This window comes from Lolium rigidum, chromosome 2 (genome assembly GCF_022539505.1).
Source record: "Lolium rigidum isolate FL_2022 chromosome 2, APGP_CSIRO_Lrig_0.1, whole genome shotgun sequence".
In the NCBI taxonomy this organism is placed as follows: domain Eukaryota; kingdom Viridiplantae; phylum Streptophyta; class Magnoliopsida; order Poales; family Poaceae; genus Lolium; species Lolium rigidum.
The window spans coordinates 252,077,066-252,091,456 of NC_061509.1; the positions used below are offsets into that span (position 1 = coordinate 252,077,066).

General features: G+C 49.2%; 1 protein-coding gene across 1 annotated transcript; it reads left to right on the forward strand.

The window, feature by feature from the left end:
- Positions 1–13,125: 13,125 nt before the first annotated feature.
- LOC124690771 (E3 ubiquitin-protein ligase RING1-like) lies at positions 13,126–14,388 on the forward strand. Its single transcript, XM_047224108.1, has 2 exons — positions 13,126–14,059; positions 14,351–14,388. Exons 1-2 carry the CDS (start codon positions 13,126–13,128, stop codon positions 14,386–14,388), a joined length of 972 nt encoding a protein of 323 aa, XP_047080064.1.
- Positions 14,389–14,391: the final 3 nt, after the last annotated feature.

The window sequence follows — 14,391 nt, forward strand, 5'->3', positions numbered from 1 at the left end:
GGACGGCGTCAAGACGAACCGCATCGACAAGTACGGCAACGTGGTGGATGTTATAAAAGCGACAAGCAAATAACGAAGAACGAAACAAGAACACACGCAGGGGACACAAGATTTAACGTGGAAAACCCCTTCCAACACAGAAGGGGAAAAACCACGGGCGCCAGCCAGCAAAACTTCACTATATCGGGAGGTGTTTACAAACGCCGTGGGTTATCTTATAATCTGATAAACCCTAGCCGGCGGCTTACAAGATGTATATATAGGCGGTGCCAACGATCCGTACCGTATCGCGGGGGCCTCGCTCCGCTCGTCGAAGTTAGCCTCCCTTTAGTATATGAATTTGGATCACAATACAACAAACTCCACCTTGAGACAAATTCCATCTTGTAGCATGAACTTCAACAATCTCCTGAACAACAAAGGAAAAACACTTGCTGGCGCCAACAGCCACTTGGGCTAAACAGTTATACCAACCAAGCTTGAGCAAAGCTCAAACTTGGAACAGGAACTGGCTTTGTCATCATATCAGCAGGATTATCATGAGTACTTATCTTGCATACCTTCAGTTTACCTTGAGCAACAATGTCGCGAATATAATGGTACTTGATATCAATGTGCTTTGTCCTCTCATGGAACATTTGATCTTTAGTAAGGTATATTGCACTTTGACTGTCAGAAAACAAGTTAATGCAAGAATCATCTCCACAAAGCTCAGCATACAAACCTTTCAACCAAACAGACTCTTTACCAGCTTCATTAATTGCTATATATTCTGCTTCGGTCGTAGATTGGGCAACAACAGATTGTAACGTTGCCTTCCAACTCACGGCACATCCACCAACGAGTGAACACATAACCTGTGAGGGATCTTCTCTTATCCAAATCGGCAGCAAAATCTGAATCCACATAGCCTACGAGTCCCTCACCGGTCTTGCCAAACTTCAAGCAAGCTTTAGATGTGCCACGAAGGTACCTGAAAATCCACTGAACAGCTCTCCAATGTTCTTTACCAGGATCAGCTAGGTATCGACTAACCAAACTCATAGCATATGATAAATCAGGACGAGAACAAACCATGGCATACATCAAAGAACCAACGAGCACTAGAATATGGAACTCGAGACATGTACTCAATATCTTCATCGGTACTAGGACATTGCAATGCCGACAATTTGAAGTGAGAAGCAATTGGTGTACTAACGAGGCTTTGCATCATGCATATTAAAACGATGAAGAACTTTCTCGAATGTAATTTTGCTGACTAAGAAATAACACACTAGATTTTCTCGTCTCTTGTAATTTCCATACCTAGTATTTTCTTAGCAAGCACCAAGATCCTTCATCTCAAACTCACTACTTAACTCGTGACTTTAAAGTAGTGATCTCTTTCTTGCTCTTGGCAGCAATCAACATATCATCAACATATAACAACAAGTATATTGGTGATCCATTAACAAACTTGATATAAACACAACTATCATACTTAGATCTCTTAAACTCATGTGCAAGCATAAACGAATCAAACCTTTTATACCACTGTCTTGGAGACTGTTTCAAACCATAAAGGGACCTCTTCAAGTTGCAAACAAGATCCTCCTTACCAGGCACAATAAAACCTTCAGGCTGGTCCATGTATATCTCCTCCTCAAGCTCACCATGCAGAAAAGCAGTCTTTACATCTAGCTGCTCAAGCTCAAGATCACGCATAGCCACAATACCAAAGAATGCACGAATGGAACTATGCTTCACAACCGGAGAGAATACATCATTATAATCAATACCTGGAATTTGGCTAAAACCTTTTGCTACTAACCTTGCCTTATACCTCGGAGGCTCATTAGGAGACAAACCTTCCTTTCTTTTAAATATCCACTTACAGCGGACAGCCTTCTTTTGTTTAGGCAAGGGCACAACATCCCATGTGCCATTCTTGTCAAGCGATTGCATCTCCTGTTGCATAGCATAAATCCACTTCACACGGTCAACGGATGCAACGGCCTCAGTATATGTAGCAGGTTCAGTATCATGCTCCACCTGTTCAGCACAACTCAAAGCATGATGAACAAGATTACATTCTTCAATTAAACGAGGGCGTGGACCTTTGTTACGCCTCGGTCTATCAGCAGCAATGGAACTATTTGTTTGCTGCAAAACAGGTGGTGAGTGCTGAACAACAATGTTATCAATTTCAGCAACATCATTTTCTTTCTCCTCCACGTGCTCCACCTGCACGCTAATCCTCTGTTGTTCATCATCAGAATTATCAGAAAAATCAACAGCATCAGTAACATCTGTAGATGAACTCTTATAAAACATAACAGCCTCATTAAAGACAACATTCCTGCTATGCAAAACTTTCTTAGTTTCAGGATTCCATAACTTGTATGCCTTAACTCCTGAACCATAACCAAGAAACACACACTTAATAGCCCTAGGCTCTAGCTTTCCATTATCAACATGAGCATAAGCAGTGCAACCGAAAACTCTCAACTGTGAATAATCAGCAGGTGAACCAAACCATACCTCAATAGGAGTTTTCTTATCAAGCGGAATACAAGGTGACCCGTTTATCAAGTAACAGGCGGTGGAGGCTGCTTCAGCCCAGAAACGTCTATGCATACCAGCATTAGACAACATGCAGCGAGCCTTGGAGATGATGGTTCTGTTCATCCTCTCCGCCACACCATTCTGCTGAGGAGTATATGGGATGGTGTGGTGCCTGACAATGCCTTCGTCGCTGCAATAATCATTGAAAACAGTAGAACAAAACTCCATGCCATTGTCGACACGAAGCAATTTAACTTCCTTTCTCGTTTGCTTCTCTACCATAACTTTCCACTTTCTAAAAGCATCAAACACATCAGATTTATGTTTCGGAAAGAAAGGCCACACTTTTCCGGAGTAATCATCTATGATAGTAAGCATGTAATTTGCACCACCAAGAGAAGTCTTGCGGGAAGGTCCCCACACATCAGCATGTACATAATCTAAAATCCCTTTAGTGGTATGAACGGAAGCATTGAATTTAACTCTTTTATGCTTACCAAAAATGCAGTGCTCACATAACTCAAACTTACTCAAATTGCAGCCATCTAGCAGGTCTCTCCTGTGCAATTCTGTCATGCCATGTTCACTCATATGTCCAAGACGCATATGCCACAGATTAGTTTTACCAGGTTCATCGGGAATAACAAGAGCAGCAATACCTGGACAAAGTGCTACCTCTAAGAACATATAACTTTGCAGAATCCATATCACCAATCATGTGAACGAGAGAACCTTTTGATACCTTCAGAACTCCGCGAGAACCGGAGTGTTTGTACCCGTCAACATCAAGGGTACTGAGAGAGATCAAATTTCTGGCCATGCCAGGTATGTGTCTCACATCTGTCAGAGTGCGTGTCATGCCATCATGCATCTTGATCTGAACGGAGCCAATGCCCACGTTCTCACGTGGGTTGTTATCTCCCATACGCACAACATCTCCACTCTGCAGAAACTCATAAGAACCGAACCAGTCTTTGTTACAAGCAAATATGAAACGAACATGCAGAATCAAGGATCCACTCATCATTACCAGAAACACAACCAGCAAACACAATTAGGCAATCGCCATCAGAATTATCACTGGAAACAACAGCAGCCTTACCATCACCCTCGATTTGTTTTTCGGTTGGTAAGTACCGTTTCTTTTCTCTTTGTTCTGCAACTTCCAACAATCATCAATATTGTGGCTAGTTTTCTTACAGTACTTGCAGAACTTACCATCTCGCCCCTTGGACTTTGAGCGACCTCTGTCGGTCTTGCTCTTATCTCTATTGTAGTTGTTGTAGTTGTTGTTTCTGTTCTCGGTCCTGCCTCGGACCTGCAGTGCTTCTGCCTTAGATGATGAACCCTCTCGCTCGCACCATAGATTTCATCTTTTCCCTCTGCTGGAGGGCCTCATAAACTTCGGCAAGGGTTAGTTCATCACGACCGTATAACAAGGTGTCTCGAAAATTCGCAAAATAATTAGGCAACGAGACTAACAAGTATAAGAGCTAGATCCTCATCATCATATTTTACCTCCATGGATAGCAAATCGAAACGATCTCTTTAAAGATCGATAGGTGATTCATCATTGACGCACCTTCTTGCAGCTTGTGCGAGAACAACTTCATCTTCACGTGCATCTTACTGGTTAGATCTTTGGACATGCGGATCGATTCCAGTTTCAACCACGATGCCGCTGCGGATTTCTCAGCCAGCACTTCCTGCAAGATATTGTTGGATAGATGAAGCTGAATTAATGAAAAAGCCTTACGGTCTTTCCTCTTTTCATCGTCGGTCCAGGTCTTGGCATCTTTCTTGCCAAAACCATCAAGAGCTTCATCCAGATCAGAAGATTGGGTAAGTATCGCCCTCATCTTCACTTGCCACAGAGAAAATCTCGTGGTGTAATCCAGCTGCGGTAGATCGAACTTCAAGGAAGACATGTCGCAAAACCCTAGATTGAAACACGGGCTCTGATACCACTTGTTATAAAAGCAACAAGCAAATAACGAAGAACGAAACAAGAACAAACGCAGGGGACACAAGATTTAACGTGGAAAACCCCTTCCAACACAGAAGGGGAAAAAACCACGGGCGCCAGCCAGCAAAACTTCACTATATCGGGAGGTGTTTACAAACGCCGTGGTTTATCTTATAATATGATAAACCCTAGCCAGCGGCTTACAAGATGTATATATAGGCGGTGCCAACGATCCGTACCGTACCGCGGGGGGCTGCCGCCCCCTGCACCCCCGCAAGCGTCCCTGTAGGGCACGACGTATGGGCTAAATTCTGACTACGCTACGCTTCGGCCCAAGCCTCCGGCGACGGGCCTCGCTCCGCTCGTCAGAAGTTAGAGCATCTCCACTCGTCCCCCCGACGAGGCCCCCGAGCGACGTTTTTCCCATCCGGACGGCGAAATTCGGCCCAGTCGCGCCCCCGGTTCCTCGTTTTCGTCCGGATTTGGCCCTTCATCCATCCGGCGAGCCCACGCCATCCCCGGCCCCCCAGGGCGCGCTCGGGGACTCCGGACGAAAGATTTTGGCGCGAAACGTCGTGTGGACCCGCGTAGTCGGCGACTGGAAAACCAAATTCTGTCGATTTTCCCTCCAATTTGCTTGCATATCCCCATTCCCTCCAATTTGCTTGCATATCCCCATTCTCTCCCGCCGAAATTGGCCAATCTCCTCGTCTTCCAGCTCCAGTTCCCGGCGGCGTCTTCTCTTCCACCACCACTCTCCTCCTCGTCTTCTCGTCCACCACAATGTCGCCGAAGGCGCCGGCGAGGAAGATGCGGGCGAAGAAGACGAAGCCGCCGGGCATGTCGAACGCCGAGTGGGCGGCGGACGAGAAACGGCGCGAGGTGGAAACAAGCGGCAGGGCGGAGAGGGTGAAAAGAGCCACCGCCAAGAGGGCGGCGGCGGCGGCCCAGGACGAACAAGGGAGGATGATCAGCATGGCCATGAGCGGCGGCAGCATGTTCCCCGGCCAATGGCCGATGCAAGGTACAACCAGTTCCCCGTCGTCCTTCTCCCCTTCGATGTACTCGCCGTCGCCGACTGCCGTGTTCCAAGAGGGCGCCTACGTCCAGCCGTCCAGGCCCACGCCGTCGCCGCCCGAGCTTGACCTCGGCGGCGGCGGCCAGTTCGAGGGCACCTCGCCGGCCCTGCGACGAGGGCCGCTCGCGTTCGGTGCGATGGCGGCGCCGAACGAAGAGGAGATCCACGAGATGATCACCTCTGGCTCCGCCGCCGCCGCTGCGAGCCCGGGGTTCTTCATGGCCGCCGCCGCTGCGTGCCCGGGGTTCTTCACGCAAGAGGAGGCGAGGGCGACGGCAGCTGTGGCGGCGCGCAACGAGCATCGGGAGGATGTTGCCAACGGAAGCCAAGCCATCGAAGAAGAAGACGAGGAAGAAGAAGAGCCAACACAAGCCGCCGCCAACCTGTCGAAGGGGAAGAAGAAGAAGAAGAAGGACTCGCCGCCTGCCGAACCGCGTATCAAATGGATGCCGAAGGAAGAGGAGTGCCTCGCCGAAGCTTGGAAGACCGTGTCCACGAACGGCATAATCGGGGCCAATCAGTCGTTCGACACATACTGGCTTCGAGTGAGGCAGGCGTACGAGGAGCGCAAACTCGTCGATCTCTACTTCAACAAGACGAACATGAACGTGTACCGGGGAGACAAGGCAATGGCCACCCATTGGGGGATCATGCAGACGGCGTGCAACAAATGGCACGGCATACAGGAGGAGGTCGACAAACGACCGATCAGCGGCCAGGACTTGGAGCAAAAGGTATGCTCCGTCGACCCTGCATCACCGAGGTACATCATCGTTAGCTGACCCGTATCGCCGTGCTCTTTTTTCCCCAGCTGCGCCGAGCTTTGGACATGTACACGGACGACACCGGCCTGCAGTTCAAGTTCCTCAACGTCTACGCCCGCCTCGAGAACTGCGAGAAGTGGAAGGAAACTCGCACGACCCTCTCGAAGAGCAAGACCGAGCAAGTACAACCCCGACGCTCCGGCGGCTTGCGCGGCGGAAGGGCGCCCTGAACTCGGCCAGAAGAAGCTGAAAGAGCTCAAACGGACGGACAATCCCGCCGACAGGATGCAGGCGTCGATCGACAAGTGCTGGGCCGACTTGAGGTCGCATGCCGACGGGAGGAACGACAAGTTCGACGGCAGGTGGCGGGAGATGCTCGCCAACCAAGGCGTCCGGATCGCCCGCCGAAGACGACGGCGGCGGCGAATAAGAGGAACACAGACTTGGCGTTCCTGATGGGCGGCGGCGACATGGAACTGATGGACGAGGAGACGAGGAATTGGTACCAGGGCCACCGCAGCGACATCCTCCGAGCCCCTCCGGCCAGTCCTTCGTCGTCTCCGCCGGCTCCTGCCTCGTCTACCTCACCATCTACCTCGTCGACTGCGGCTGCTTCGACGTCCACTGCCGCTGCTTCCTCGTCGGCCGCCGCAGCCGCTTCGGCCACGGCGTGTGAGGAAACTGGTCCGTCGGACACCGCCGTGCCGGCCGGGACTGCCGACGAGTCTGTCTCCGTGTAATTTTCCTCCGATCGCCGATCTGTGGCTGATCCTTTTGCTTCTTTTGCCGATCAACTGGCCGTACTTGTAGCGCGGGACGGCGATTTGTTTGAATTTAAACTCTATCCGCCGAACTCCGGGTGGACGACTGGAAATACGGTACTCCCCACGACTTAATTTCGTCCAATCCGGCGGTTGTTTCGTCCGGATTTGGACGTGGGGAGCGCCAACGAGTGGGGATGCTCTTAGCCTCCCTTTAGTATATGAATTTGGATCACAATACAACAGTGGAGGTCACCACGCCGACGCGCAGGGTCCGCAGGCAGCTACCAGGGCGCGCCGCCACCATCTTGGAGAGGCGATCGTGGCTCAAGTTCGGGGACGCGGTTGAGGACGGCAGCGCGTCTCCGGTGACGGAGGTGTCCCGTGACCCTATCTACCTCGAGCAGCGCTCAGCAGGTATCGTCCTCCTCCTCCCCCGTCTTGCTATCTCAGTTCTCTAGGTCGATTGTGATGCCAATTTTGTGTCCTGTGCATCTATCTGTGGCGTGCGTCGTGTGAGCATTGTTCGATTGGATGGTTCTTCGTAGTCGAAATTTCTGATTTCGTGCCAGGATGCTTATTCTTCCTAGATTCGAGTCATTAGATGGATCTAGCTCTGCTTGAACACGAGCGCAGGCCGGTTTGTGTGCTGTGACGTGCCGCTTGTGCGTTTGGTGCGCCACCTGCGTGCGCGGCGGCGCGGCGCGCGCACGAAGGCATGTCCCGGCGGTGTGTGCAGTGCACGGCGGTGGGACATGCGGTGCGGGGGTGCGTACGTGTGTGTGTGGGTGCTGCGGAGCGACTGCGCACGCCAGAGTGTGCGCGCGGCCCGCGGTGCCGGATGCCGAGTGCGCGCATGTAGGCCGGGGCGCGTGCCCCTGCTTATTGCTCAATGCATTTTGCTCATTGATAATAGTTGTCTAATCTTAAGATGGTTGCACGTTGTATAAACATACATATACAGTCAAAATATATACTTCAATACTAGAATTTTGTTCAATACTAGAACGCCCCATCAACATTTTGGTGCGGCATACCTTTTGCAAGAATTATAGGTCCGTCACTTAATAGTTGTGTTGAGTTAGGTTGAAGAATTTCCGTGGCACGTCTAGCTGCCCAGCCTACCAGCGTGCGGGCGCGTCGGGATGGGTATTGGATCAATTACAATTTGCTTGTCGACATGCTAGTTCTTGAGTGTTCTCAAATGCAATTCTAACACCGTTGTGGCCTACCGGTCAAGATTCCACCATTGAACAACATCGTGATTCTTGCATTTCTATGTGTACTATTAAGTCACAAACTAAGTTACAAATATTGAAACTTAATCATACGGCCCATGTATTCTGTTACATGAATCATGAGGAGAATTGGACGGTAGAAACTTGACCGATAGGTCATCATGGTGCCGTTAGAAAAATCACTTTACTTTGATGTCTTCTTTTACTCAATTGTGGCTAATCCTAAGTTATATGCCAGAGCCGGTTGCGAGAGCGGTTGGTGCTTATGTGCCGCCAAGGAGATTCGCCGCCGAAATGCCGCCTAGGCGTGGCGCGAAGGTGGCACTGACCCTGAATAACCTCCGCCTCGATGCTGACGAGACTGACCTGAAGAACCTGTGCAGCTGCTTTGGACCACTCAGAAGCGTATCAATCTCGAGAGATTCAAAGACAGGTCGTAGCAAGGGCGCTGGAGTTGTTAGTTTCTTCAAGTCGGCCGACGCCCAGGCTGCCCTTGCCACGCTCCAGGGCTATGCCTATGGTCACTTGATACTGGAGGTTGGATGGGCAGCTTAGGCCTCGACGCCTTCACTCCTGGTACACTTCTTTCGATGCAACGATGAAGAGCTACTGAGACAGTTTTGCAGACAGTTTTGCTGTGATCTTCCTTTGACAGTGACCTATCCATCATGTTGTCGCACTGAGATATGTAAATGTCTGTTATGTGAATGTGGATGTTATGTGAATTTCTGGCTGCAATGAATTGGATTTCTAGTCGCATTTATTGGATGTGAAGCTGTGCATGGTAACGTTTCGTAGCTACATCCATCATGCCATTCCCAGCCACGAGATAGCTTAAACTTGCACCAAATGCTCATATATACTATGGTTGGTTTCGAACAAAATTGCAAACGCAGACGCCGGAAGGTTAAGCACGAAACACCATTGCAACTACCAGATACGTTTCGAAACTGCGGCTCATCCTCAAGTAAGCTATTTCTTTCACTCAACATTGCTCGGTGCTTACCTATGAACTATAGTAAACGAAAATTCCAGGAGATATTCAACCGTGAATGTGTGAATTCACCACGTACAGCAGCTAATGTATCTTGCATGCACACCAAGCCTACTAGGTTTAACACTAATCGAGAGAGTTTTTAGCATAAAACTACCATATTTATGCAAAATATTCGGAAAACTACCACTTAACATTTTTCTAGTAAAAATCTGCCACTCTACTACAGGTTTTTTTTTCCAATGTGCACTAATCTAGAATTACACGCGAATTGACAACATTTATGTCTAATGGGACCCACCTAGCAGAGCCGATTTTGCTGCCATTTGCCAGCCCAATTAAAAGACACAAGATATTCTAAAAAAGATCCGGGTAGGGCCATTTCCTTCCTCATCTCCTGCTAGGGCTAGGCGGGCGACCTTCGCCAAGGGCTAGAGTGGGCGTCCTTTGCCAGAGGCCGGGCGGGTGAGCTCCGACAGGGCGTCCTCAGCTAGGGGTCGGCTAGGTGACACTACGGGAAAAAACGCCATTGCCGTGCAGCAAATCATTGCCGTGCGCCGCTGCACGGCAAAGAAATCTTTGCCGTGCGCAGCAAGCAGAACGCACGGCAACGACACTTCGCACGGCCAAGGCTGAGAGATATTGAACTTTGAAAGTGCGAATGGTCGTCATCATTTTAAACGTATAACTGCATGCTGCGAAAACAGAAGGTCACGTAAACCAGGTATGCAGACATGCATGGATTCACAAACTACACTCGCAGATGAACATGCAGTTCAGGTACACACCACAAGAAAGCTTGATATCATAGAGTAAATTCCAAACAACCACAACATTAAAGTGGTAAGTTTGCAAAACCAACACCATTGAACGAAATTGCAAAATTTCGCTGGTTTTGCGTTGGTTCGTTGCAATGAGCTGATTGTTGTTTTAGACACGTCAACAAGGTTTCTAACAAATGGGTCCCACTGTCAGGCTTACGTGGCAAGACAGGAACAATGGAAGCATATTAAAGTTGGACATATCAAACTTTTGGATGAGGTGTTTTTGTTTTTGAAATGGTTGCTCCAGCTTCATACTTGGTGGATAAGTGTTGTGCATAAGGATGGTAATGGGTAGGGTATGAGCAGTGTGGATAATGGTTGGATAAAGAAAACCCATATCATTACTTGCAGTAGTTTTATCACGATATATCTACCAAATATATTATGCTCTATATATTACATCCAGTTTTTGGCAATTATTCTGCACCAGAGAGTACCACTTTTTCATTACTTTGTAGAAATACATTATGGACCAATGTAAGGGTAAAAATTGTTAGTTATATTACTTTCCATATATATCATATTTTCTCCGCTAGTTGCATGAGATTTTACATCAAGCTTCACCACTGCTGCTGAGGACAATGCTAGTGGATTTCTTAGGGTTGTCAGAAACGAGGCGTCAACGGCATCGTTTTTGCACTAGTGAACATATCAAGTGAAAAGCAATGTTAATCAATTGATTCGAGCAAACTAACAAAATTTTAAGAGTTTGGAGACTAGACTTCAAGCGGTTGTTAGTTTGACTTGGCCAACACCTGAATCTAGCGTGCGCAGGCCCTAAAAAAAATCTAGCGTGCGTACTATAACCCCCAAGTGGAGGAGCTAGTAGTTGTAGAATTTCTAAATGTGGGAGTACATATAGGGTATCGAACCTCATAAGGTAGAAGGTAAAAGCTATTTATTGTCTTAAACTAGAGTGTCATAGTTCGATTTATCTGGGCACTAAACAAATTAATAAACAATAGAGATTGATTTGTTGCTTGAAAGTAAAATGTAGAAAACAATAAATGTAAAGAAAAACATAAGAGAAAACAAGCCTAAGATTACTATTATGTAGAAAATGGACATGGATTTATAGGTGCGCAGGAAACATACCAATGCCAATGTATCCCTCTTGCATCAATCCCTCCATGGCTAGACGATAAAAGGGCGCCCTTCCCTTTGAATTAGGGTTTGACAAGATATGATATTAGAATTGAGCTATGCTCCCCCATTCCTAAGTAGATTTCCATAGCCTTTCTCTCTTGTGAAATTTTGTTGTTCCCCCAATCTCTCCCTTAGAATTCTATTGAGAGATAAATCTCTTCCATCTTTGAGATCCTAGTGAGGTTCGCCAATTTCTCCCTCCCGGGATTCTATTTGGTCTATGAATCAGGGCCAATGAGAGCAACATGTTGTATATCGTGTAAGGTGTGTTCGCATTCGCCGTGCCCATCACGTTCATGTTCATCATGTTTTCACCTAGCCACATCGATTCGTGAGATCGGGCCGCCCTCATATCGTATCACCGGGCTCCGCATAGCTTCGGCGGTGATCTCACTGAGTATCAACGGCGATTATTTGCGAGACAAACTATCATTTTATTCTTGTCTATTCACATTTATTCACGTGTGATTTGAACCATTATTTGCATTCGGAATCATTCTTTATTTGTTAAATTATTTGAATTCGGACAATTGTTTGTAATTTGGATTATTTGTTGCAAGATTTATATTGCTATTCAATTAGATATCATTTTGAGAAGAGATGCAAACTCATATCTCAAATGGCAGCAGAAGAGGTTTTACAGTTCGGGTTGCCATAAACAATTTTAACCCTAATATCTTTTTACGGGATACGCCAGAGTTGCTCCTACGCGGATTACGCAGTCCACGGACACCCTACGAGCATACGTGTAGCACGTCTATTCTTAAGTGAATTTCCCTAAGAACCCGTCCGTAGACATGGAAACAACAAATGTATCTCTGTGCTGGTTACATGTAGACCGTTTTTTTTTTCCTCAAAAGTAACGAAAACAAATAACGTTTTAAAGTTGTAAAAAAACTGAAAACAAATCTACATGTTGACAATGATGTATTCTAGCAACGTGCAAAACCTCAACTCGAAACACTTTTTATATTTTAGGCCACACAAAAATGATAAAATCTGACGATTTTTGGAGTTCTCAAAGTTTGCACTGTACGTACTTTAGATTTTCATTTTCTTTTATTTTTGCACTTGTTAGAATAGAAGGTATTTCGAGCTGAATTTTTGCACGTTTATAGAATACATGGTTACCTACATCTAGGATTTTATTCAGAACTTTTTGAAATCTTAAAATACTATTTTCAGTTTTTTTTAACGCCACACCCTCCGTGGACGTATCATTGTTGGTTCTGCAGCTGCGTACCTGTGCCTCGTCCGGGTCCGCAAGGAATTTCCGTGAAAACTGCCCCGGATGCATCAGAAATTCAGAATTGCAGAAAGCTCGGTTGATCTCATCATTTAATCATAATCATTTCCCCCTTCCAGCCCCGACTCAATCAATTGGTTCCACAGTTACTTCCCGCCAACGCCAACGCCAGCCCCGGCCTTCCTACTCCGCCACCGCCTTCTTCTTCCTGGCCGGCAAGCAACCTGCATGCAGCCTCGCCTAAGTTTGCACCACGCACAAGTCACCCACGCCCGCCACCATGTACAGCCTCGGCACATCACCAACCAAACCAAAACGATCGCCGCAGAATCGCTTTCGTCTCCCCCGCAAAGCCATCCTTTAATTCCCGCCCGTATCACAGTCTCTCGCCCTTGCTTCGATCATTACCTTGCTTTAAAACCATCCTCCCCCGCGCTCCATGCATCCGACGCAATCTCCCAATCTCCCAAGAACCCGCGAGCACTCCACCTACACCTAGCTAGCCCACCGATCATCACCGAAGCGTACGTCTGTCTGCCTTGGCTCGAAAGGTTTCCGACGATGATGCCTGGGTACGGCGGCGCCGTGCGGCACCGGACATGCCGCATGTACTGGTGCTACGAGTGCGCCAGGGCGCTCCGCATCATCTCCTACCCGTCCACCGACGTCTTCTGCCCGCGCTGCTACGGCCGCTTCCTCCACGAGATCGACCCGCCGCCGCGCCCCGCGCTCCCGCCGCAGGGCTTCTTCCCCTACCACCTGGCCCCGCCGCAGTACGACGGGAACCCGCGAAGCTGGGTCGTCCACGGCACCGGCGTCGGGGGCACGCCCGCCCTGCCAGGACGCGCCTTCCGCCAGCTACCCCCGCCGGTACCAGCGCCGCCGGCGCGGGTACCTGCACCTTCACGCCGACGCGTGCCCTCCCCTCCGCCACCGGCGCCGGTACAGCGGCGCCCGTCCGCGCCCCCGGCGATCGACCCGGGGGACTACTTCACGGGCGGCGACCTCAGCAGCCTCGTCGAGGAGCTCACCCAGAACGACCGGCCGGGGCCCGCGCCGGCAGCGACATCGGCCATCGACTCGCTCCCCACGGTGCGGATCACCTCCACCCACACGTCGGACGACGGCGGCGGCTCGCAGTGCCCCGTGTGCAAGGAGGACTTCGAGCTCGGGGAGGCCGCGCGGCAGCTGCCGTGCAAGCACGTCTACCACTCCGACTGCATCGTGCCCTGGCTCCGCCTCCACAACTCCTGCCCCGTCTGCCGCTTCCAGCTGCCCGGCGCCGCCGGTGCCGCCTCCTCCAACGCACGTCGTGGCAGCGGCAGCAATAACGGCGGACGCCGTGGGGAGAGGGAGCCGCCGACGATGGTGCGATGGGGGCCCTTGTCGTGGATGTGGCCGCCGCGCGGGACGGAGGACCCGGACGACGGCTGGGAGTACGGCCGGCATGGGCATGGCCACGCCCACGGCAGGCCTGACGCGGGCGACGCCGGCGGTAATGACCTGTCGGCACTCCAGTCTTTCGTTGTCGTCGCTATTTCTGTTTTCTTCTTCTCTTTCTTTGTCTGACCAAACCCAAAGAGGCAGAGCCATCTGAAAACTCTAATCACCGATGCTGTTTGCCACTAATGTACTCCTAATCCTCAGTGCAAGAACATGTAAATAATTTCCTCGCTTTCCTTTTTCTTCCTTTTTGGGGGTTTAACATAATGCTTATTTTTCCCACTTAAACAAAAACATAATGTTTTTGATATGTTATAATCTGATTTTTGCATTTTTCTTTCAGCTTTCTACGCTTGGTGGCGCTCTCTGTTTCTTCTATAGCTG